At 46.2% G+C, this 26,324-nt stretch overlaps 3 protein-coding genes across 5 annotated transcripts in view; all 3 read right to left on the reverse strand.

Moving 5' to 3' along the window:
• The window catches only part of LOC144482866 (uncharacterized), a 114,477-nt gene that overhangs the window by 45,508 nt on the left and 42,645 nt on the right, over nt 1-26,324 (reverse strand). The window lies entirely within an intron of this gene.
• Nucleotides 5,677-26,324, reverse strand: part of LOC144482913 (uncharacterized) — a 120,911-nt gene continuing 100,263 nt past the window's right edge. Inside the window, exons 1-2 of one of the 2 annotated variants that reach the window (XM_078201772.1) lie at nt 8,957-8,968; nt 5,677-7,870 (exon numbers count right to left, since the gene is read on the reverse strand). In XM_078201772.1, coding sequence (XP_078057898.1) covers nt 6,751-7,512 — 762 coding nt within the window. In that variant the 5' untranslated portion in view covers nt 7,513-7,870; nt 8,957-8,968 and the 3' untranslated portion in view covers nt 5,677-6,750. Of the gene's footprint in view, nt 7,871-8,956; nt 8,969-26,324 lie in introns of those variants that run through there. The other variant, XM_078201770.1, reaches the window with a different exon arrangement.
• Nucleotides 11,932-18,802, reverse strand: LOC144482897 (uncharacterized). 2 transcript variants are annotated; one of them, XM_078201735.1, is made up of 2 exons: nt 18,738-18,802; nt 11,932-14,002 (listed from the first exon to the last, which is right to left on the reverse strand). In XM_078201735.1, the coding sequence occupies exon 2, from the start codon at nt 13,817-13,819 to the stop codon at nt 12,614-12,616; it is 1,206 nt and encodes a 401-aa protein (XP_078057861.1). In that variant the 5' UTR covers nt 13,820-14,002; nt 18,738-18,802; the 3' UTR covers nt 11,932-12,613. The 2 variants fall into 2 exon arrangements, with proteins under 2 accessions (XP_078057861.1, XP_078057860.1); XM_078201734.1 differs by having other exon boundaries at nt 18,639-18,794.

Here is a 26,324-nt window from a genome sequence, read left to right on the forward strand (position 1 = left end):
TGTGGCGACTGGGGGAATTTCACAGTAACTTCATTGCAAGCCTTACTTGTGACAAATAAATAAACTTTTTAAAAAAACTAATTTTGAGAACTTTTAATCCACCCCTTTTCAAACGAAGGGAATCTCAGTACAAACAAAGCCCAAGGATGGTAGATAAGGAGTTTTGAAAAGCACCGTGATGGGGGCAACTATCTGTTCATGAGATAGAACATAGAACATAGAACAGTACAGCACAGAACAGGCCCTTCGGCCCACGATGTTGTGCCGAACCTTTTCCAAAACCAAGATCAAGCTATCCCACTCCCTATCATTCTCGTGTGCTCCATGTGCCTATCCAATAACCGCTTGAAAGTTCCTAAAGTGTCTGACTCCACTATCACAGCAGGCAGTCCATTCCACACCCCAACCACTCTCTGAGTAAAGAACCTACCTCTGACATCCCTCTGATATCTTCCACCACGAACCTTATAGTTATGTCCCCGAGTAACAGCTACATCCACCCAAGGAAATAGTCTCTGAACGTCCACTCTATCTATCCCCCTCATCATCTTATAAACCCCTATTAAGTCACCTCTCAACCTCCTCCGCTCTAAAGAGAAAAGCCCTAGCTCCCTCAACCTTTCCTCATAAGACCTACCCTCCAAACCAGGCAGCATCCTGGTAAATCTCCTTTGCACTCTTTCCAGTGCTTCCACATCCTTCTTATAGTGAGGTGACCAGAACGGCACACAATATTCCAAATGTGGTCTCACCAAGGTCCTATACAGTTACAGCATAACCCCACGGCTCTTAAACTCAAACCCCCTGTTAATAAACGCTAACACACTATAGGACTTCTTCACGGCTCTATCCACTTGAGTGGCAACCTTCAGAGATCTGTGGATATGAACCTCAAGATCTCTCTGTTCCTCGACATTCCTCAGAACCCGACCTTTGACCCTGTAATCCGCATTCAAATTTGTCCTACCAAAATGAATCACCTCGCACGTATCAGGGTTAAACTCCATCTGCCATTTTTCGGCCCACCTCTGCATCCTATCAATGTCTCTTTGCAGCCCACAACAGCCCTCCTACTCATCCACTACTCCACCAATCTTGGTGTCATCCGCAAATTTACTGATCCACCCTTCAGCCCCCTCCTCCAAGTCATTTATAAAAATCACAAATAGTAGAAGACCCAGCACTGATCCTTGTGGTACACCGCTGGTAACTGGTCTCCAGTCTGAAAATTTTCCATCCACCACCACCCTCTGTCTTCTATGAGATAGCCAGTTACTTATCCAATCGGCCAAATTTCCCTCTATCCCACATCTCCTTACTTTCTTCATGAGCCGACCATGGGGGACCTTATCAAATGCCTTACTAAAATCCATGTATATGACATCAACTGCCCTACCTTCATCGACACACTTAGTTCCTCCTCAAAAAATTCAATCAAATTTGTGAGGCAAGACTTGCCCTTCACAAATCCGGGTTGACTATCTCGGATTGAGCTGCACCTTTCTAAATGGTCGTAAATCCTATCCCTCAGGACCTTTTCCATTAATTTACCAACCACCGAAGTAAGACTAACCGGCCTATAATTACCAAGATCATTCCTATTTCCTTTCTTGAACAGAGGAACAACATTCGCCACTCTCTAGTCCTCTGGCACTATCCCCGTGGACAGCGAGGACCCAAAGATCAAAGCCAAAGGCTCTGCAATCTCATCCCTTGCCTCCCAAAGAATCCTAGGATATATCTCATCTAGCCCAGGGGACTTATCAACCTTCAGGTTTTTTCAAAATTGCTAATACATATTCCCTCAGAACATCTGCCTCCTCCAGCCTATCAGCCTGTATCACACTCTCATCCTCAAAAAGGCCCCTCTCCTTGGTGAACACTGAAGAAAAGTATTCATTCATCGCCTCTCCTATCTGTTCTGACTCCATGCACAAGTTCCTACCACTGTCCTTGACCGGCCCTAACCTCACCCTTTTATTCCTCACATAAGAGTAAAAAGCCTTGGAGTTTTCCTTGATCCAACCCGCCAAGGACTTCTCATGCACCCTCCTAGCTCTCCTAAGCCCTTTTTTCAGCTCATTCCTTGCTAACTTGTAACCCTCAATGGACCGAACTGAACCTTGTTTTCTCATCCGAACATATGCTTCCTTCTTCCTCTTGACAAGGCATTCAACCTCTTTTGCGAACCATGGTTCCCTCACTCAGCCATTTCTTCCCTGCCTGACAGGGACATACCTATCAAGGACACGCAGTATTTGTTCCTTGAACAAGTTCCACTTTTCATTTGTGCCTTTCCCTGACAGTTTCTGTTCCCATCTTATGCTCCCTAATCGCATCATAATTACCCCTCCCCCAATTATAAACCTTGCCCTGCCATATGGCCCTATCCCTCTCCATTGCAATAACGAAAGACACCAAATTGTGGTCGCTATCTCCAAAGTGCTCTCCCACACCAAGTCTAAACACTTGGCCCGGTTCATTTCCCATTCCCAAATCCAATGTGGCCCCACCTCTTGTCGGCCTATCCACATATTGTGTCAGGAAACCCTCTTGCACACACTGTACAAAAACTGCCCCATCTGAACTATTCAACCTAAAAAGGTTCCAATCAATATTTGGAAAGTTAAAGTCACCCATGACAACTACCCTGTGACCTCCACACCTAGCCATAATCTGTTTTGCATGATCACAAAGCCCCGAATGCCCAGATACTAATTTCATTGGACACATATATCATATATGTAATCTATCACCATTCTGATTGGATTGCGTCCAGCCGGGATGGGTGGAGTAACTGTATAAGAATTGATGATATTCTTTGTTGGGTGGAGTTGCACATGGTCAGCCCCTGTGGCTTCTTCCCCCTGGCGTAACTCAATAAACTGCTTGTTGATTGAATCAGGCTTGAGTATTGAATGATTCTTCTGAGTTCATTCCCCCCAACACACTGGGTACATTACCACTGGAGACCAGGTATTGCCAAAACCTTCAGACAATACAAAGACTCATGAAAGCCAGTGTCCCAGTTTAAAGACTTATCTTTTATTTGACCAACGATTGAAGGGAGAAATTATTGGACGGTGTTAATCCCTCTCGAGAAGAGAAGCATCCTGATCTCTCCAATAACAGACATACAATGCTTAGGATGGATCAATAATACATTCTTCATATCAATTCTCCTGCCTTTCATCAGGTGTAAACCAATCATTTTCAACACGTCATATACTTCAGCCAATTGCATTTTACCCTCTGACATAATGGGATTTCATTGGTCCGTAGAATCCGGACACTTCCTCCCCCTATTGCTGACTCTGCTTCCCCTTGTTGCTGAGCAACCCCAGAAGCTTAGCTACAATAGTTAAAGTTAATGTTCCCATTGGCTCTTACTCCGTCACTGGCCAAACCAGACAAATGCATAGTCTCATGTCTGAGAAGACACTGTCTTAACTGGCCAGTGTGAATCAATCATATTCTCGAAGCTACCTTTAGAAACTTTGTTAAAAACGTCCTTAATAAAGGTTGGCGCATTCTGCGGCTTCATTGTTCTGAAGAATGTAGCCTGTCTGTCAGTGTCCCTGTACCATCATGCCTTGCAGCAGCCTGCCTTTGGCTAAAGGTTACAATTGCTTTTAAAAATACAGCTCACATACATTTTAAAATCAGAAAATTCATGTCTAAATCAGAGTCTCTTGTTTAAATCTCTTACTGTGTTCACATGTGTAGACTGGTCCTCGTTAGCTTCTCAGTCTGATTTAGTCATTTAACTCAATGCTGGTAGTTCTGTTAGTGTCTGAAATGCCTCATGGTTTAAAATTTCTCCAAACTATTAGGAATTTTCTCCAACAGTTTGCCATTGCGGAGCTCGGAGGACAGCACTTGTTTCAGGAGTCTTGTGTGGGGCTTGTGTACAATATGGCCCACCCATCGCAGCTGGTCAAGTGTGACCAGTGCCTCGATACTGGGGATATTGGCCTGGGAGAGGACACTCACGGTGGTAAGCCTATCCTGCCATTGGATTTGCGGCATTTTGTGGAGGCAACGTTGGTGACATCTCTCCAGGGATTTGAGGTGAGTGCTGTACATTGTCCATGTTTCTGATGGATACAGGAGGGCAGGGACCACGGCTGCTCTGCAGACCATGAGCTTGGTGCTGGATTTGAGGTCTCGGGCTTTGAACTCTGGTCCTCAGGCGTCCGAAGCCTGCACTGGCGCATTGGAGTCGATGCTGGATTTCATCGTCAATGCCTGCCCGTGCTGACAGGAGGCTCCTGAGGTGTGGGAAATGATCCACGTTACCCAGGGGCTCACTGTGGATCTTGATGGTCGGGAGGGGGAGCAGGAGTGGGCTGGTAGAGAACCTTTGTTTCCCGGATGTTTAGTCTGAGGCCAATTCTCTCATATGTCTCAGTGAATATGTCGACGAGTTTGTAGATAAGTTTAAGCTTTTAGTTCAGTGTCACAAGTGGGCTGACATTAACACTGCAATGAAGTTACTGTAAAAAAGCCCTAGCTCAACCTCTGAGTGTGCGCACAGACACACTCAGGTTGTGAATGAAGCCCAGTCCATCGTTCAAACCAGCCTCCCATCCATTGACAATGTCTACACTTCCCACTACTTCGGAAAAGCAGCCAGCATAATTAAGGACCCCGGACATACTCTCTTCCGCTTTCTTCCATTGGGAAAAAGAAACAAAAGTCTGAGGACACGAACCAACCGACTCAAGAACAGCTTCTTCCCTGCTGCCATCAAACTTTTGAATGGACCTACCTCGCATTAAGTTGATGTTTCTCTGCACCCCAGCTATGACTGTAACATTCTGCACTCTCTCAAAGAACAAAGAACAGTACAGCACAGGAAACAGGCCCTTCGGCCCTCCAAACCTGTGTCGCTCCATGGTCCAACTAGACCAATCGTTTGTATCCCTCCATTCCCAGGCTGCTCATGTGACTATCCAGGTAAGTCTTAAACTATGTCAGCGTGCCTGCCTCCACCACCCTACTTGGCAGCGCATTCCAGGCCCCCACCACCCTCTGTGTAAAAAACGTCCCTCTGATATCTGAGTTATACCTCGCCCCTCTCAGCTTGAGCCCGTGACCCCTCGTGATCGTCACCTCCGACCTGGGAAAAAGCTTCCCACTGTTCACCCTATCTATACCCTTCATAATCTTGTACACCTCTATTAGATCTCCCCTCATTCTCCGTCTTTCCAAGGAGAACAACCCCAGTCTACCCAATCTCTCCTCATAGCTAAGACCCTCCATACCAGGCAACATCCTGGTAAACCTTCTCTGCACTCTCTCCAATGCCTCCACGTCCTTCTGGTAGTGCGGCGACCAGAACTGGACGCAGTACTCCAAATGTGGCCTAACCAGCGTTCTATACAGCTGCATCATCAGACTCCAGCTTTTATACTCTATACCCCGTCCTATAAAGGCAAGCATACCATATGCCTTCTTCACCACCTTCTCCACCTGTGTTGCCACCTTCAAGGATTTGTGGACTTGCACACCTAGGTCCCTCTGTGTTTCTATACTCCTGATGACTCTGCCATTTATTGTATAACTCCTCCCTACATTATGTACGTTATGGTTTTTCTGTATCGCGTGCAAAAAATAATACTGTTCACTGTGTACTAATACGTGTCAATAATAAATCAAATCAAATACGCATTTTCTTCATTCATTTATGGGACATTTATTGCCATCCTAGTTGCCCTTGGAGGGCATTCGAGAGACAACCACATTGCTGTGGCTCTGGAGTCACATGTAGGCCAGGTCAGGTAAGGGCAGCAGATTTCCTTCCCAAAAGGGCACTGGTGAACCAGATGGGTTTTTCCGACAATCGACAATGGTTTCATGATAATCAGTAGGTTCTTAACTTTTTAAAAATTGAATTCAAATTCCACCATCTGCCGTGGCGGGATTCGAACCCGGACCCCCAGAACATTCGCTGAATTTCTGGATTAATAGTCCAGCAATAATACCCACTGGGCCATCACCTCCCCCCCACCCCCCTTAGAGTCTGCGTACTGCAGCCCGATGACTGAGGCTGGGCTGGTCTTGGTTCTGGCCTGGAGGGGTCGGAGATTGAAAGTTTCCCATTGGTCCAGTCAGTTAGCTCGACTGCAGTGGGGAGCTTCATGGTGCTGGGGTGGAGTGTTGCTGCGGGGAAGGTGGGGATGAACGTTGGTGCGATGACACAGCCCTGCTTGACCCCAGTTTGTACTCATTCTGATCGCCTCACCATAGGAAGGATGTGATTGCACTGGAGGGGGTGCAGAGGAGGTTCACCAGGATGTTCCCTGGGATGGAGCAGCTGAGCTATAAGGAGAGACTCGATAGGCTTGGATTGTCTTCTTTCGAGCAGAAAAGGCTGAGGGGGGACATGATTGAGGTGTATAAGATTGTGAGGGGTATGGACAGGGTGGATAGGAAGCAGCTGTTCCCCTTAATTGATGGGTCAATAACGAGGGGGCATCATTTTAAGGTGAGGGGCAGGAGGTTTTGGGGGATTTGAGGAAAAATGCTTTCACCCAGAGGGTGGTGGGAGTCTGGAATTCACTGTCTGGGAGGGTAGTGGAGGCGGGAAACCTCACAACCTTTAAAAAGCACATGGATGAGCACTTGAATGTTTTGACAGTTCAAACACCATCAGCCAAGTGCTGGAAAATGGACTAGTGTAAATTTCCTATAGTTTTGTCAGTGCAGACTCGATGGGCTGAAAGGCCTCTTCTGTACTGTATGACTCTATGACTTGTGAACTCGCTGGTGTTTCTGCAGTCGGGATGACTGAGTGAATCCCTTCCCACACACGGTGCAGGGGAATGGCCTCTCCCCAGTGTGAACTCGCTGGTGTGTCCGCAGGGCAGATGACGATCTGAATCTCTTTGTGCAGTGAGAGCAGCTGAAAGGTCTCTCCTCAGTGTGAATGCGCTGGTGGGACATCATTAGCTGAGAGCTTTTGAAATCCCTCCCACAGTCAGAGCATTTAAAGGGTCTCTCTTGGGTGTGAGTGACATTGTGCCTCAACAAGTAGGGCAACTGACTGAATCCTTTCCCACACACAGAGCATGTGAACGGCCTCTCCCCAGTGTGAACTAACTGGTGTCTCCGCAGGCCTGATGCCACACTGAATCCTTTCCCACACACAGAGCAAGTGAACGGCCTCTCCCCAGTGTGAACTCGCTGATGGCTCTGCAAATCAATTAACTGAGTGAATCCCTTCCCACACACAGAGCAGATGAAAGGTCTCTCCCCAGTGTGAAATCGATGGTGTCTCTGCAAACTGGATAACCGAGTGAATCCTTTCCCACACTCAGAGCAAGTAAATGGCCTCTCCCCAGTGTGAACTCGCTGGTGTCTCTGTAAATCAATTATCTGAGTGTATCCCTTCCCACACACAGAGCAGGTGAACGGCCTCTCCCCAGTGTGACCGCGTCGATGAATTTCCAGCTGAGATGGAAAACTGAATCCTTTCCCACAGTCCCCACATTTCCACGGTTTCTCCATGGTGCGGGTGTCCTTGTGACTCTCCAGGTTAAACAATCAGTTAAATCTCACACAGAACACGGGTACAGTCTCTCCCGCTGTGAATGCTGCGATGTATTTTCAGGCTGTGTAACTGGTTAAAGCTCTTTCCACACTCAGTGCACTGGAGCACTCTTACTCGGGTGTGTGTGTGTGTCTCGGTGCTTTTCCAGCCACACTGAAATTTAAAATCTCCTGAAGCAGACAGAACAGAGAAACATTTCCATTCTGGATTCAAAGGTCGATAATATTCAGGTCCCGACGAATTGAGGCCTCTGTCAGATGTTGATGTGATGTTTGGTTTGAGATTTCTGTCTGTAAATCCTCACCTTCTGATATCCTGTAAAAGGAATTTACAAAAGTCATCACAGTCAGTACAGGATAGAAATTCAGAACAGACAGTTCTAGTTTCTATGGAACATTCTTTCCTCTCTCATTCCCCAAAAGCTGCAAATCTCCATCCCACACACTCTCCCTCAATTCTCACTCTGCTGTATCTAATATTCACCCTCTCAATTCTCCTGAAGGTGCTGATTGAGGCTGATTGACAGATCCATGCTCACTGCTTCCTGCCCTGGACACAGGGAGCTGAAAATCTCCATGCAGGCTGCCAGACAGATGTCTATAATACTGGATAAAAGTGTAATATACAGGACATTATTTGAATTGTGATAGAGCAGGTATTTGAGGAAGATTTATACTTGGGTAGGGAGAGCACATGATCTGGAACTCGTGCCCATAAGGATGGTGGAACAGAAGATGAATGGGAAAGACATCCCATGATATAGTGGGATCTGGAAAGCAGAATTTATTTCCCTTTCCAAAAGAGAAAATGCTGGAAAATCTCAGCAGGTCTGGCAGCATCTGTGAGGAGAGAAAAGAGCTGACGTTGAGGCCAGATGACCGTTTGTCAAAGCTATTTCCCTTTCTTTCCTCCTCTGCCACCGCTCTGCCTCGTCAATAAGACATTGGGACTCAGAGGGTTGATGCAGTTTGATGGACAAGTTGTCTCCATTCTGAGCAATGGGGAACAAGCTCCTCCCAGTCATTGACAATATTACCCCCTAAAACCTAAAATTTAGAATCCTAAAATGTGTAGGTTAGAGGGATTAGTGGGTAAATGTGTGGGGGTAGGGCCTGGGTGGGATTGTGGTCGGTGCAGACTCGATGGGCCGAATGGCCTCCTTCTGCACTGTAGGGTTTCTATGTTCGATGTTCTTCTAAAACGATGCCGGCCTGCGCATGCGCCTTGTTGCAAATTGCCCCCAATAAAGATGGCGGCCATGAACACGGCCCGAACATGAGGAGCTGCAGGACCGCTCGGTACAAACTGGGTCCGTGAAGCTCTTAACCGAGGTTCACGGCTGACACAACCTGCTTACGCAGCGTTTCCGTCCACCCGCGAGATCCCTCGCCCCCTCCGTACCGTCAATCACCGCTAATCTATCTCCGAGCCGAAAAAACAGCCCGTCTCCGTCGCCATTACCCACAATGCGCATGCTCCAGTCAGAGCGGGCTCCGCCCCTCATTCACTGTGATTGGTTGGAGGTCTGAGCGGGAAAGGCTGGTCCTCCAGCCCCTTCTCTTCCCATTGGTCCGCGCTACCGTCAATCAGCCGGGCATTGTGACGGTGGCTTGCTGTTTGTCCAATAATAACCGCACCGACCTCCTCAGAAGACAAACACGGGACACAGTGGACAGAGTACCCTTCGTCGTCCAGTACTTCCCCGGAGCGGAGAAGCTACGGCATCTCCTCCGGAGCCTTCAACATGTCATTGATGAAGACGAACATCTCGCCAAGACCAGCCCCACACCCCCACTTCTTGCCTTCAAACAACCGCACAACCTCAAACAGACCATTGTCCGCAGCAAACTACCCAGCCTCCAGGAGAACAGTGACCACGACACCACACAATCCTGCCACAGCAACCTCTGCAAGACGTGCCGGATCATCGACACAGATGCCATCATCTCACGTGAGAACACCATCCACCAGGTACACGGTACATACTCTTGCAACTCGGCCAAAGTTGTCTACCTGATACGCTGCAAGAAAGGATGTCCCGAGGCATGGTACATTGGGGAAACTATGCAGACGCTGCGACAACGGATGAATGAACACCGCTCGACAATCACCAGGCAAGACTGTTCTCTTCCTGTTGGGGAGCACTTCAGCGGTCACGGGCATTCGGCCTCTGATATTCGGGTAAGCGTTCTCCAAGGCGGCCTTCGCGACACACGACAGCGCAGAGTCGCTGAGCAGAAACTGATAGCCAAGTTCCGCACACACGCGGATGGCCTCAACCGGGATATTGGGTTCATGTCACACTATTTGTAACGCCCACAGTTGCGTGGACCTGCAGAGTTTCACTGGCTGTCTTGTCTGGAGACAATACACATCTTTTTAGCCTGTCTTGATGCTCTCTCCACTCCCATTGTTTTGTTTCTTAAAGACTTGATTAGTTGTAAGTATTCGCATTCCAACCATTATTCATGTAAATTGAGTCTGTATCTTTATAAACTCTGTTTGTGAACAGAATTCCCACTCACCTGAAGAAGGGGCTTAGAGCTTCGAAAGCTTGTGTGGCTTTTGCTACCAAATAAACCTGTTGGACTTTAACCTGGTGTTGTTAAACTTCTTACTGTGTTTACCCCAGTCCAACGCCGGCATCTCCACATCATGGCACAGAGACAACACAGCAAAGCACTGACTTACTCTGAGTGTAACAATGACACACACAGGCTCCAATACAATCAGAGTGGGGATGGAGCACAGAGACAACACAGCAAAGCACTGACTTACTCTGAGTGTAACAATGACACACACAGGCTCCAATACAATCAGAGTGGGGATGGAGCACAGGGACAACACAGCAAAGCACTGACTTCAAAACAGAAAATGCTGCAAAACCTCAGCAAGTCTGACAGCAACTGTGGAGAGAGATTCCATGATGTGGAGATGCCGGCGTTCGACTGGGGTAAGCCCAGTAAGAAGTCTCACAACACCAGGTTAAAGTCCAACAGGTTTATTTGGTAGCACAAGCCACAAGCTTTCGGAGCGCTGCCCCTTCGTCAGATGAGTGGGAGTTCTGTTCACAAACAGGGCATATAAAGACACAAACTCAATTTACAGAATAATGTTTGGAATGCAAGTCTTTACAGGTAATCAAGTCTTAAAGGTACAGACAACGTGAGTGGAGGGAGCATTAAGCACAGGTTAAAGAGATGTGTATTGTCTCCAGCCAGGACAGTAAGTGAGATTTTGCAAGTCCAGGCAAATTGTGGGGGTTACAGATAGTGTGACATGAACCCAAGATCCCAGTTGAGGCCGTCCTCATGTGTGCGGAACTTGGCTATCAGTCTCTGCTCAGCGACTCTGCGTTGTTGTGTCGTGAAGGCCGCCTTGGAGAATGCTTACCCGAAGATCAGAGGCCGAATGCCTGTTTTACACAGCACATGGTCATTCTGAATGGAGAATCTCTGAGTTGTACAATTCACATCATTCAGGAGCCAGATTGTCTGCTCAGAAAGAGGAAGGTTTCTGTGACACCAATGAAAAGCAACACACACACACTCACAGACACCCTCACACACAGAGTCTCACACCCTGCAAATTATCTCCTGTCACTTTTAGTCGTTTTGAAATAAATCCTGAATGAACTATAAAATCATTCAGAAGTACTTGTTGAGATTCCCCTGAAAGACATCTATACTGTTCATTTCACTCCCTGTAGTTGTGATTTCCATATTCTCGCCACTCTTTGTGTAGAGAAATTTATCCTGGATTTCCTATTGGATTTCTTAGTGACTGTTTTATATTGATTGTCTCCAGTTTCCCAGTAACTTCATTGCAGTGTTAATCTAAGCCTACTTGTGACTAATAAATAAACTTTACTTTTTGCTCTTCCCCACAAGAGGAAACACTATTTCTGTATCTAAGCATTTTATAAATTTGAGGACCTCTGCTCAGGTTACCCCTCAGCCTTCATTTCTCAAGAAAGAAGAACTAGCCTGTCAATCCTTTCCTGATAAAAAAACCACACACGTTTTGAAAATCATTTATGGGATGTGGGCATTGCTGGCTTGGCCAGTATTTATGGCTAATCCCTGATTGCCCTTGAGAAGGTGGTGGTGAGCTGCCTTCTACATTAAAATCTCATCATATAAATCCTCTCCTTTCCAGTGCCTGGATATTTTTTTTAATAATACGGTGACCAGAATGGTGTGCAGTAGTCAGTAAGATTCTTGATCAGAGAGTCACAGATTTTCCAAAAGTGGTTTGAGTTTATCCATGGTTTTAAATTAGATTCTTAGGAAGCAACAATTTAAAAATGATGCATAATAAACAGGGGGAAAAAAAGAAGACCTATGGCAGGTGAGTAACTGAGGCCCCAGCACTGATCCTGCGTTACCCAAATAGTCACTGCCTGCCAGTTGGAAAAAGACCCGTTTAATCCTACTCTTTGTTTCCTGTCTGCCAATCAGTTTTCTACCCATCTCAGTACAACAGCCCCAATCCCATGTGCTTTACTTTTTGTGAAGAAGTTGCCGAGTTGGCGGACGAGGGGAATCGGGTTCACGTTATCTATCTCAGGGCATAATCATCAACAACTTGTGTTTACACAGAGTGTTGTGGGGCTGGAGGAGGTTACTGAGATACTGAGGAACTTTTTTAAGTTCATTTTTACGGAATGTAGGCGTCACTTGCTGGGCCAGCATTTCTTTCCCATCCCTAACTGCCCTCCATTTCAGAGGGTATTTGAGAGTCAACCACATTGCTGGTCTGGAGTCACATGTAGGCCAGACCAGGTAAGGACGGCAGGTTTCCTTTTCTAAAGGGCGTTACTGAATCAAATGGGATTTTACGACAATTGATTAAAGGTTGAGGTTTGTCATTAGACTTTTAATTGAAGATTTTAATTGAATACAACTTTCACCATCGACTGTGGTGGGATTCGAACCTGGGTCCCCAGAGCCTTACCCTGAGTCCAGTGATAATTCCACTGTGCCGCTGCCTCCCCTATTCATCCAATTGTTATTGTTTATCTCAGGGCGCAGAAACAACAGAATCCAACGTTGCCGGTCACACATGAAGTCGTCTATGTTTCAGCAGGCTGTAATACTGATTAAATCCCTTCCCACACATGGAGCAGTTGAACGGTTTTGCCCCAGTGTGAACTCGCTGGTGCCTCTGCAGGCGGGATGGATCAGTGAATCCCTTCCCACACAGGGAGCAGGTGAACGGTTCTATCGCAGTGTGAGCTCGCTGGTGTTTCAGCATATAGGATGAATCAGTGAATCCCTTCCCACACACAGAGCAGGTGAACGGCTTCTCCCCGGTGTGAATGCGTTGGTGTCTCAGCAGGCCAGACGACTGAGCGAATCCCTTTCCACACACAGAGCACAGGAACGGCCTCTCCCCGGTGTGAATGCGTTTGTGTTTCAGCAGATCATCACTTCTTTTAAAGGTCTTATTGCATTCTGAGCATTGAAAAGGTCTCTTATCAGAGTGAATGTGTTGGTGTTGATTGCAGGAGGAAAACTGAGCAAATCCTTTGCCACAAATGGAGCAGGAGAACGGCTTCTCCCCTGTGTGAATGCGGCGGTGTCTCCGGAGGCTGGATGACTCCGTGAAAGCCTTCCCACACACGGAGCAAATGAATCCCCTCTCCCCGGTGTGAATAGGCCGGTGACTCAGCAGATGCTGCAAACAAGTAAATGCTTTCCCACACATAGGGCAAACGTATGGCCTCTCCCCAGTGTGAGTGCCCTGGTGTCTCAGCAGACTAATCCTTCTTTTGAAGGTCTTCTCACATTTAAAGCATTTAAAATGTCTCTTCTGAAAATGAATCTGTTGGTGAACGGTGCAGTGGGAGGACTGAGTGAATCTCTTCCCACACTGGGAGCAGCTGAATGGCCTGTCCTTGGTGTGAACTTGTTGGTGCTCAGTGAGATGCACTGAGTCGCTGAATGACTCTCCACAGTGAGAGCAGCTGAACGGTCTCTCGTGTGTGTGAAGGAGCTGGTGCTCTGCAAGGCGGGAGGACTGGCTGAACCTCTTCCCGCAGTGGGAGCAGCTGAACGGTCTCTCGTCAGTGTGAAGGAGCTGGTGTTGGGCCTGTTCCTCAGAGGTTTCAATGCTTTGCCCAGAGTCAGAGCTTTGAAGAGGCTTCTGAATAATGTGATCGAGTTGGTGAGCCAGCAGGTTGGACGAACACATGAATTTCTTCCCACACACGGAGCAGGTGAATGAACTCTCACTATTGCGAGTTCGCTGTCGTGTCAGCATGTTTTCCAGCTGTATCAATCCCTCCCCACAGGAGGAGCAAGGAAACAGATTCTCACCAGTTTCCAACTGAGATGGTCAATTAAATCCCTTCAGATGCACAAACCTTCAAATCCCAATGAATTGATTGACTCTGTCTGACGTGAGATTTGATTGTCCAGACTGCAAATCCTCCTCTTCTATTTCCTGCAAAATAAGTTTACAAAGAATTACGTCGCTGGCACGGTGGCACAGTGGTTAGTCCTCCTGCCTCACAGCACCAGGGACCTGGGTTTGATTCCGGCCGTGGTTACCTGTCTGTGTAGAGTTTACACAGTAAGGAGTTTAACAACACCAGGTTAAAGTCCAACAGGTTTATTTGGTAGCAAACGCCACTTGCTTTCGGAGCGCTGCTGTGTGGAGTTTGCATATTCTCCACTTGTTTGCGTGGGTTTCCTCCAGGTGCTCCGGTTTTCTCCCACAGTCCAAAGATATTCAGGTTAGGTGGACTGGCCATGCTAAATTATCCATTTTCCCCCCAGGGTGTGTAGGTTAGGGAGATTAGTGGGGTAAATAAGTTGGGTTATGTTGTTGGGGCCTTGGTGGGATGCTCTGTCGGAGAGTTGACTTGATGGGCCAAATAGCCTCCTTCCGAGCTGTGGAATTCTATGAATATATCTATCCTGGACTGACAGTGATGACTTTTGTAAATTCCCTTTGCAGGATATTGGAAAGGAGGATTTACAGCAAGAAAACACAAACCAAACATCACGTTGAGATCTGACAGTCACTCGGATCATTAGGAGCTGATTGTTATTGTCTTTGAACAGGGAAGGAGAATTGTTTGTTCTGTCTGTGACAATACACAAACAGGCCATTCGGTTTATCGAGTCTGTACTGGAGTTTATACTCCACATGAGTCTCCTCTCATTCTGATCACCACATCTCAGCTTTTCACTTGATTTTTCCAATCCCTTTTCTCTCATAAGCTCATATATTTTCCTTTTGAAAGCATCTAAAGTATTTGTGTCAACCACTTCCAGTCGCAGTGAGTTCCAAATTCTAACAACTGTCTGAAGAAAGAAACATCTCCTATTTTCCTGTCTGATTTATTTGTTGTCTGTTCATGGTTCCCAGTCATGGAAAAACCAACAAGTGGAAACATTCCATTCACATCTACCTACTTATCCCATTCAGAAAGCCCGTATCAGAAGAGACAACATTTTCTCTTGGTTTGAGCTTGTGGTGTGTAAATCCTCCCTTTCTAACCCCCTGGAACAAAAAATATCCAAAATCCATCACGATAGAAAATCCAGGTACAAGTAATTCAGAAAGCTATTATTTGTTATGAGGGGAATGGAGTAAAAGCAGTGAAGTTATGTTTCAGTTGCACACGGTGAGTCTGTATCTGGAGCAATGTTTACATTATCGATTTCCTTATTTAAGGAAAAATATAAATGCATTAGAAGTTCATAGAAGGTTTAGTCGACTAACACCTGGAATAGGTGGATAGTCTGATGAGGAGCAGTGAGACAGTCTCTGCTCGAGTTTAAAAGAGTAAGAGGCAACTTAATTTAAACCTTTCAGATCCTGAAAGGTCTTGGATGTGGAGAGGAGTCATCGAGGTTTATAGCATGGAAACAGGCCCTTCAGCCCAACTTGTCCATGCTGCCCCTTTTTTTAACCCCGAAACTAGTCCCAATTGCCCGCATTTGGCCCATATCCCTCTATACCCATCATACCAGTGTAACTATCTAAATGCTTTTCAAAAGACAAAATTGTACCCGCCTCTACTACTACCTCTGGCAGTTTGCTCAAGACACTCCCCACCCTCTGTATGAAAATATTGCCCCTCTGGACCCTTTGTATCTCTCCCTTCTCACCTGAAATCTATGCCCTCTAGTTTTAGACTCCCCTACCTTTGCAAAAAGATATTGACTATCTAGCTGATCTATGGCCCTCATTATTTTATAGACCGCTATAGGATCACCCCTATGCCTCCTGCGCTCCAGAAAAAAAATTCCCAGTCTATCCAGTCTCTCCTTATAACCATCAAATCCCAGTAGCATCCTCGTAAATCTTTTCTGCACTCTTTCTCGTTTAATAACAACCTTTCTATAATAGGGTGACCAGAACTGCACACAGTATTCCAAGTGTGGTCTGACACAAGTCTTGTACAACTTCAACAAGACGTCCCAACTCCTGTATTTAATGTTCTGACCAATGAAACCAAGCATGCCGAATGCCTTCTTCGCCACTCTACCTATGAACCTGTACCCCTAGATCTCTTTGTTCTGTAACTCTCCCCAATGCCCTACCATTAACTGAGTAAGTCCTGTCCTGGTTCAATCTACCAAAATGCATCACCTCGCATTTATCAAAATTAAACTCCATCTGCCATTCACCAGCCCACTGGCCCAATTGATCAAGATCCCGATGCAATCCGAGGTAACCTTCTTCACTGTCCACTATGCCACCAATCCTGGTGTCATCTGCAAACTTACTAACCATACTGCAAACTTACTAACCATGCCTACTAAATTCTCATCCACATCATGAATATAAACGACAAATAACAGTGGACCCAACACCGATCACTGAGGCACACGGCTGGTCACAGGCCTCCAGTTTGAAAAACAACGATCTACAACCACCCGTCTTCTGTCATCAAGCCAGTTTTGTACCTATTTGGCTACCTCATCCTGGATCCCGTGAGATTACCCTTATGCAACAACTTACCATTTGATACCTTGTCAAAGGCCTTGCTAAAGTCCATGTAAAGAACATTAACTGCACTGCCCTCTTCTAACTTCTTGGTTACCCATTCAAAAAACTCAATCAAATTTGTGAGACATGATTTTCCACTCCAAAGCCATGCTGACTGTTTCTAATCAGTCCTTGCCTCTCTACATGCCTGTAGATCCTGTCTCTCAAAATACCTTCCAACAACTTGTTGGAAGTGTTGTTTACTCTTATGGGAGAATCTCGGGGTCACTGTTTAAACAAGTGTTGCGCATAGAGACAGAGATTAGATATTTTTCACACAGTGGGTCGTGAATCTTTGGATCTCCATTCCTCAAAAGTAGATATATATCTCTTGGGGCAAAAGGGATATTATGGGGGGATGGGTGGGACAAGGGTATTGAATTTGAGGATCAGCCATGACCATAATGAATGGCAGGGAATGTTCAAAGGGCTGAATGGCCTCCTTCCGCTTCTATTTTCTATGCATGTTTCTATGTAAACATGAGGAGCTTGGGGCTGAAGTGTAACCAAAAGGCCATAAGACATAGGAGCAGAATTAGGCCACTCGGCCCATCGAGGCTGCTTCACCATTCAGTCATGGGCTGATATTTTTCTCATCCCCATTCTCCTACCTTTTCCCCATAACCCCTGATCCACTTATTAATCAAGAACCTATCTATCTCTGTCTTAAAGACACTCAATGACCTGGCCTCCACAGCCTTCTGTGGCAAAGAGTTCCACAGATTCACCACTCTCTGGTGGGCCAGTGGGCTGACGAATGGCAGATGGAATTTAATTTCGACAAATGCGAAGTGATGCATTTTGGTAGATTGAACCAGGACAGGACTTACTCAGTTAATGGTAGGGCGTTGGGGAGAGTTACAGAACTAAGAGATCTAGGGGTACATGTTCATAGCTCCTTCAAAGTGGAGTCACAGGTGGACAGAGTGGTGAAGAAGGCATTCGGCATGCTTGGTTTCATCGGTCAGAACATTGAATACAGGAGTTGGGACATCTTGTTGAAGTTGTACAAGACATTGGTAAGGCCACACTTGGAATACTGTGTGCAATTCTGGTCACCCTATTATAGAAAGGATAGTATTAAACTAGAAAGAGTGCAGAAAAGATTTAGTAGAATGCTACCGGGACTTGATGGATTGAGTATAAGGAGAGGCTGAATGGACTGGAACTTTTTTCTCTGGAGCGTAGGAGGCTGAGGGGTGATCTTATAGAAGTCTATAAAATAATGAGGGGCATAGTCAATATCTTTTCCCAAAGGTAGATAGTCAATATCTTTTCCCAAAGGTAGGGGAGTCTAAAACTAGAGGGCACAGGTTTAAGGTGGGAGATACAAAAGTGTCCAGAGGGGCAATTTGTTCACACAGAGGGTGGTGAGTGTCTGGAACAAGCTGTGGGTACAATTGTATCTTTTAAAAAGCATTTAGATAGTTACATGGGTACGATGGGAATAGAGGGATATGGGCCAAATGTAGGCAATTGGGATTCGCTTCAGGGGTTTTAAAAAAAAGGGCGGCATGGACAAGTTGGGCCGAAGGGCCTGTTTCCATGCTGTAAACCTCAATGACTCTGGCTGAAGAAATTCTTCCTCATCTCTGTTTGAAAGGAACATCCCTTTAGTCTGAGGTTGTGCCCTCTGGTTCTAGTTTTTCCTACTAGTGGAAACATCCTCTCCATGTCCACTCTGTCCAGGCCACGCCGTACCCCGTAAGTTTCAATAAATTCCTCCTCAACCTTCTAAACTCCAACAAGTACAAAAGCCGTGTAACCGCTTCAGGTAAATATTCCGGATGCCACCTCTCATACTGAATATGTACATGACCCATTAACTTCTCTCGGCTGCAAACGTGAGGTGCAGCCTGGGAGTGGGTGAAGCTGTTTGAAAATCTGATGCTCAAATTTAGTCATGTTTCCGAGCACTAGGACCCGGTGGGAGCAGAAACACAAAGACCCGCCCCCTCACGGTTGCGTCACCAAAACACCAGCGCATGCGCTCTGCTCCCTGCTCAATCAAGATGGCGGCTGTTAACCTGAGCTTTGTCTCGGGAAAAAGACCTGAAGCTGCAAACACGGGACCTACGGGCTCATATTCGATGTTTGAGGCCTTCAACAGGTATTTAGAAACCCTCTACGTCCATCCGCCGGTTCCATTGCTCCCTCTATGTTTCTGCATCCTTACCGGCTGCTGATGAGACACAGGAACTTCTCTCCAGTCGCTGTCACCCGCACTGCGCGTGCTGCAAACGCCTTTGCTTACCGCGCATGCGCACGTCTCCCATGCGTGGAACAGGGAACTCTTCCGATTGGTCCGGAGCTGCGCATGTTTCAGGTCTGCCCCTCATTCACTCCGATTGGTTGGAGGACCAGCCGCTCCCGCTCGGTCCTCCAGTCCCGCCCTCTCTTCCGATTGGTTCGGAGCTGCCGTCAATCAGTCCCCTGGGCATTGTGATGTGGAGCATGCGCAGTGTCATTGCTGTCCTTGGCGCTTGTTTGTCCCGGAGAAGCGGAGTCAGCGTTAGGCGGTGGCTGGGAGGATTTGGAAACACTTTGTGGATCCGCAAACCCTTCAGAATCATTGTCAGCTCCCTGGTTTGCAGCTGCGGGGCTTCTCCCTCCCTCCCTCCCGGGAACAGGCCCAGGTTAACGGCCCCATCCTGGCTCAGCCACTGGAGGATGGTTCACATCAGAGGATGGGGGAGGGGGACAATAAATAAGAGGTTACACTTTGGCCTCAAATCAATGAGGACTCTGATCTCTGGGAAGGAAGGAAACCCTGGGAGGTGGGCGGGGAGGATTCACAAACACCCGCTGGAGGCCCCAACATCCCCAATAAGACCCATTGGTTTTATTGTCAGTCTGCAGACAGCAGCTGGAGAACTGAATCCACAGTAAGAGTTTTAACAACACCAGGTTAAAGTCCAACAGGTTTATTTGGCAGCAAATGCCATGAGCTTTCGGAGCACTGCTCCTTTGTCCGATTGAGTGGATATCTGCTCTCAAACAGGGCATACAGAGACAGAAAATCAAGTTACAGAATACTGATTAGAATGCGAATCTTTACAGCTAATCAGGTCTTAAAGATACAGACAGTGTGAGTGGAGGGAGCATTAGGCACAGGTTAATGAAATGAGTATTGTCTCCAGACAGGACAGCCAGTGAGATTCTGCAAGTCCAGGAGGCAAGCTGTGGGGGTTACCGATAGTGTGACATGAACCCAAGATCCCGGTTTAGGCCGCCCTCATGTGTGCGGAACTTGGCTCTCAGTTCTGCTCAGCGACTCTGCGCTGTCGTGTGTCGTGAAGGCTGCCTTGGAGAATGCTTACCCGAAGATCAGAGGCTGAATGCCCATGACCGCTGAAGTGTTCCCCAACAGGAAATGAATGGTCTTGCCTGGTGATTGTCGAGCGGTGTTCATTCAGCCGTTGTCGTAGCGTCTGCATGGTTTTCCCAATGTACTATGCCTCGGGGCATCCTTTCCTGCAGCGTATCAGGTAGACAATGTTGGCCGAGTTGCAAGAGTAGGTACCGTGTACCAGGTAGATGGTGTTCTCACGTGAGATGATGGCATCCGTGTCGATGATCCAGCACGTCTTGCAGAGGTTGCTGTGGCAGGGTTGTGTGGTGTCGTGGTCACTGTTCTCCTGAAGGCTGGTTAGTTTGCTGCGGACAATGGTCTGTTGGAGGTTGTGCGGTTGTTTGAAGGCGAGAAGTGGGGGTGTGGGGATGGTCTTGACGAGATGTTCGTCTTCATCAATGACATGTCATTGATCAGAACTGAATCCAGACAGAGGAGAGGGAGGGAGGGAGAAAACTGGGAATGGAGGAAAAGAATGTTGGAGATGATGAGATGGGTTTGGATTTCAGCCCAGGGAGGAGGGTGAGTGTGTGGGATGGGGATTTACAGATTTGGGGGAACAAGCGGAAAAAATGTTCCAGAGAAACTAGAATTGTCTGTTCAGAATTTCGATCCTGGACTGACAGTAGTTTTGTTATCTTCTTTTGCAGGATATTTGAAGGGGAAGATTTACAGACTGGAAACTCAAATCAAATTTCATACGAATATTTTACAATCATTCGATTTATCAGCACCTAAACTCAATTAGCCTTTGAATGTGGAAGGAAAAATGTTTGTTCTGCCTGTGGGAAAAGATTTCAAACATCAGTGTGACTGGAGAAGCATCGAGACACATGCACACACTGGAGTGAGACTGTTCCAGTGAACTGACTGGAAAGAGCTTTACCCAGTTACGCAGCCTGAAAAACATCACACCATTCACTGTCAGGTGAAACCGTACACGCATTCTGTGTGGACGAGGATTTAACAGATCATCCAACCTGGAGAGACACAAAGACACCAGCACCATGGAGAAACAGTGGAAATGTGAAGACTGTGGAAAAGTATGTAAAACCCCATCTCAGCTGGAAATTCATCGACGCAGTCACACTGGGGAGAGACCATTCAGCTGCTGTATGTGTGGTAAAAAATTCGCACAGTCATTTAGCCTGGTGTCACACCAGCGAGTTCACACTGAGGACAGACCTTTTAAATGCTCTGACTGTGGGAGCAGTTTTAAGAGTTCTGAGGGTTTAATTCAACATCAACGGGTTCACACTGGCGAGAGACCATTCAATTGCTCTCAATGTGGGAAGAACTTCAGGCAAGTATCTCACCTCACTGAACACCTACGTGTTCACACTGGGGAGAAACCGTTCACCTGCTCCATGTGTGGGAAGGGATTCACTTGTGCTTCCCACCTCACTGAACACAAGCGTGTTCACACTGGGGAGAGACCATTCAGCTGCTCTCAGTGTGGGAAACATTTCAGGCAGTATTCCACCCTCACTGAACACAAGCGTGTTCACACTGGGGAGAGACCATTTCTTTGCTCCTTTTGTGGGAAAGGATTTGTTAAATCATCCCATCTTCTCAGACACCAGCGCATCCACACTGGAGAGAGACCATTCACCTGCGCTGAGTGTGGGAAGAGATTCACTACAACATCTCACCTCAGTGAACACCAGAGTCTTCACACTGGGGAGAAACCTTTCACCTGCTGCTTATGTGGCAAGGGATTCACATGTTTATCCTACCTCAGAAGAGACAAAATTGTTCACTCCGATGAGAGACCCTGTAAGTGTTCTGACTGTGGGAAGAGGTTTAAAAGCAGAAATGAACTGATGAAACACCAGCCTCTTCACACAGGGGAGAGACCGTTTGCTTGCTCTGTGTGTGGGAAGGGATTCACTCAGTCATCACAGCTCAGCAACCATCAGCTTGTTCACACTGATAAGAGACCGTTTAAATGCTCTGACTGTGGAAAGAGCGTTAAAAGTGCAGGGAATCTGCAGAGACACCAAACCACCCACACTGAGAGAGGCTGTTCAGCTGCTCTTCATCTGGGAACTGATTCACTACTTCATCCCAAATCACTGAACACCTGCGGGTTCACACTGGTGGGAGGCCATTCCTCTGATTTGAGTGTGGGAAGGGATTCACTGTCATCCAGCCTGCTAAAGCACCAGTGCACCCCCACTGAGGGAGCATGTTCACCTGCTCCGTGTGAGACAAGGGATTCAATCAGTTAAGCAGCTTTATTTCACATCAACTTGTTCAGACCGAAAAATACATGGTTTTGATGTTCTGATTGTGACGAGATTTAAAAGTGCAATGGATCTGCTGCAACACAAGCACAACACTGAGCAGAGGCTGTTTACCTGCTCCATGTGTGGGAAGGGATTCACTCAGTCATTGTATCTCAGTGAACATCAACTTGTTCACAATGAGAAGAGACTGTTTAAATGCTTGGACTGTGAGAAGAGGTTTAAAAGCTCCCTCCCTAACAGCACCGTGTACCTGTACCATTGGGATTGCAGTGATTGAAGAAGGCAGCTCACCACCACCTTCACAGAGTAATGAGGAAGGAGCAATAAATGCGGGCCTGAGCATTTGAAAAATGGATAGAAGTCATCGGTGATTTTTCACTCAGTTATTAAGAAGCAACAGTTTAGATATGATACATAAAAGACAGACAACCTGTAATAGGTAAGATCCCGGATGAAGGAAATACTGATCTCCGCTGATCGCTGGAGGTGATATTCTCCTCGGAATGGGATGTGGACAGAGATGCCCACATCCTGTAAATTAATATGAAAAAAGTAATCTGCTGAGACACCAACCCACAGATACTGGAGAGGCCTTTTACCTGCAGTGTGAGAGAAGCAATTTATTCTCATTCACCCTGCAGACACACCAGTGAGATAATAAGTGATTCCAGGGGTTGGATTCTGCTTTAATCACATCCGGGACTCAACTGTGTTCATTCTGATATTTGGAGGGTTTTTTTCAGTTGACGTTAATAATCCCTGGAACTGGGCTGGAGTTTAATAATCTGTATATAATTAAATCAGCTTTGTGACAAACTCAGTGTTGGAGTCCTTGATTTCACTGAGAGGAGACTGATTGATGTCCTGTTACTGACTGTTCCATTGTTGGGTCTTTTTTCCTTTTTTAATGGAAGATTTATATTTATAATAGCACCTTTCACAACTTCAGGATGTCCCAAAGTGCTTTTACAGCCAATGAAGTTCTTTGAAGTGTAATCAATGCCTTAGTGTAGGAAATGCAGTCCCCAAATTATGCACAGCAAGATCCCACACACAAATGTGATTGTGAGCAGAGAATCTGTTCAGTGATGATTGTTGAGGGATAAATATTAAGCAATAAACTTCTCCGCTCTTTGGAATAACATCCTGGGAAATTTTACACCCAACTAAGAGGGCAGATGGGGCCATGGTTGAAGGTCTCATCTGATTTTCAGGGATGGGTAATAGGATCCTTTACCACAGTCCTCATATTTCCACGATTTCTCCAATGTGGCTGTGTCAGTGGTTTTCCAGATGGGATGGATAATTGAATCCTTTACCAAAATCCTCACATTTCCATGGTGTCTTCATACAGCCAGAGCTCTTGTGTCTCTCCAGGTTGGACAGTCAGCGCCGTTCACATACAGAATAGGTTTACTATCGAGTCCCCCGCTGTCACTGGAACAATGTTTTTTTTCAGGTTGTGAAACTAATCAAAACTCACTTCACTGCAACACCCAGGTGTATATCTCGGTGCTTTTTCTAATCACACTGATGTTTGGAAGGTTTTTCCACAGATTGAATCTGGAAAATGAAGTTTTTCTCCATCCTAAGGCTGATGATATTCAGATCCTGATGAATAATATGAGGGTATCAGATCTTGATGTGATGTTTGATTTGAATTTCCTGTATGCAAATGTTCTTTTAATAAATTCCGTAAAAGGAATTTTAAAATGTAACCAGTGTCAGTCCAGCATTAAGATGCAGAACAGACAATTCTAGCTTCTCTGGAACATGTTTCTGTCTGTTGTTCCTCCAAATCTGTAAATACCCATCCCACACACACTCCCTCCTCCCTGGGCTGAAATTAAAATAAAGTTATGGATAATTATTTCTGTATGCTTTTAACAAATTTGGTATAGAATGATGTCCAAAGAGATGGATCAGCATAAGCTCATTTAATAATAGAGCTTGATGGCCGAATGGCCTACTCTGGCTCCTATTTCCTATTTCCCATGATCTTGTGTTCTCAAGTGTTATATATCAACTTATTAATTGTCACGAGTGTTGCCTGTATCTCCATTATTTTTTACCATTTACCTATGTGAACTGCTGGTGTGTATCAAATGGAATGTGTACTGTACTTTCATTGCACTATTGGAGTTTTACAATGTTTATGCCATTGTGGGATATCTTCTGAGAAAGGTGATGAATTAAAAGTAACAAGTACAAGGAAAGATTTACAACATACAAGCTGTCAACGGCAGGAACAAATCAATCCTTGCATTGTGTTGGCTGCTGGCTGCGGAATATAATTGGGACATACACACTGGGCAGTGCTGTACAGTGTAATAGGGGCACACACACTGGGCAGTGCTGTACAGTGTAATAGGGGCACACATACTGGGCAGTGCTGTACAGTGTAATAGGGGCACACACACTGGGCAGTGCTGTACAGTGTAATAGGGGCACACACACTGGGCAGTGCTGTACAGTGTAATAGGGGCACACATACTGGGCAGTGCTGTACAGTGTAATAGGGGCACACATACTGGGCAGTGCTGTACAGTGTAATAGGGGCACACACACTGGGCAGTGCTAAAGGGACTTTAACTTTGCAAATATTGACTGGAAAAGCTATAGTTCGAGTACTTTAGATGGGTCAGTTTTTGTCCAATGTGTGCAGGAGGGTTTCCTGACACAGTATGTGGATAGGCCAACAAGAGGCAAGGCCGCATTGGATTTGGTACTGGGTAATGAACCAGACCAGGTGTTAGATTTGGAGGTAGGGGAGCACTTTGGTGATAGTGACCACAATTTGGTTATGTTTACTTTAGAGATGGAAAGGAATAGGTATATACTGAAGGGCAAATATTATAGTTGGGGGAAAGGAAATTATGATGCGATTAGGTGAGATTTAGGATGCATAGGTTGGGGAAGGAAACTGCAGGGGATGGGCACAATTGAAATGTGGAGCTTGTTCAAGGAACAGCTACTGGGTTTCCCTGATAAGTATGTACCTGTCAGGCAGGGAGGAAGTGGTCGAGTGAGGGAATCGTGGTTTACTAAAGAAGTTGAATCTCTTGTGAAGAGGAAGAAGGAGACTTATATAAAGATGAGACGTGAAGGCTCAGTTAGGGCGCTTGAGAGTTACAAGTTAGCCAGGAAGGACCTAAAGAGAGAGTTAAGAAGAGCCAGGAGGGAACATGAGAGGTCTTTGGCAGGTAGGATCAAGGAAAACCCTAAAGCTTTCTATAGGTATGTCAGGAATAAAAGAATGACTAGGGTAAGATTAGGGCCAGTCAAGGACGGTAGTGGGAAGTTGTGCGTGGAGCATGAAGAGATAGGAGAGGCGCTAAATGAATATTTTTCGTCAGTATTCACGCAGGAAAAAGACAATGTTGTCGAGGAGAATACTGAGATACAGGCTATTGGACTAGATGGGATTGAGGTTAATAAGGAGGAGGTGTTAGCAATTCTGGACAGTGTGAAAATAGATAAGTCCCCTGGGCCGGATGGGATTCATCCCAGGATTCTCTGGGAGGCTAGGGAGGAGATTGCAGAGCCTTTGCCTTTGACCTTTATGTCGTCATTGACTACAGGAATAGTGCCAGAAGACTGGAGGATAGCAAATGTTGTCCCTTTGTTCAAGAAGGGGAGTAGAGACAACCCTGGCAATTATAGACCAGTGAGCCTTACTTCTGTTGTGGGCAAAGTTTTGGAAAGGATTATAAGAGATAGGATTTATAATCATCTGGAATGGAATAATTTGATTAGGGATAGTCAACACGGTTTTATGAAGGGTAGGTCGTGCCTCACAAACCTTATTGAGTTTTTTGAGAAGGTGACCAAAGAGGTGGATGAGGGTAAAGCAGTTGATGTGGTGTATATGGATTTCAGTAATGCGTTTGATAAGGTTCCCCACGGTAAGCTATTGCAGAAGATACGGAGGCATGAGATTGAGGGTGATTTAGCGGTTTGGATCAGGAATTGGCTAGCTGTAAGAAGGTGGTGGTTGATGGGAAATGTTCATCCTGGAGTTCAGTTACTAGTGGTGTACCACAAGGATCTGTTTTGGGGCCACTGCTGTTTGTCATTTTTATAAATGACCTGGATGAGGGCGCAGAAGGATGGGTTAGTAAATTTGTGGATGACACTAAAGTTGGTGGAGCTGTGGAGTGCA

Source organism: Mustelus asterias, unplaced genomic scaffold, assembly GCF_964213995.1.
Source record: "Mustelus asterias unplaced genomic scaffold, sMusAst1.hap1.1 HAP1_SCAFFOLD_43, whole genome shotgun sequence".
NCBI classification, from domain to species: domain Eukaryota; kingdom Metazoa; phylum Chordata; class Chondrichthyes; order Carcharhiniformes; family Triakidae; genus Mustelus; species Mustelus asterias.

Coding starts and splice junctions, on each gene's coding strand:
- LOC144482897 (XM_078201735.1), bottom strand. CDS start 13,819: ATGCTGACACGACAGCGAACTCGCAATAGTGAGAGTTCATTCACCTGC.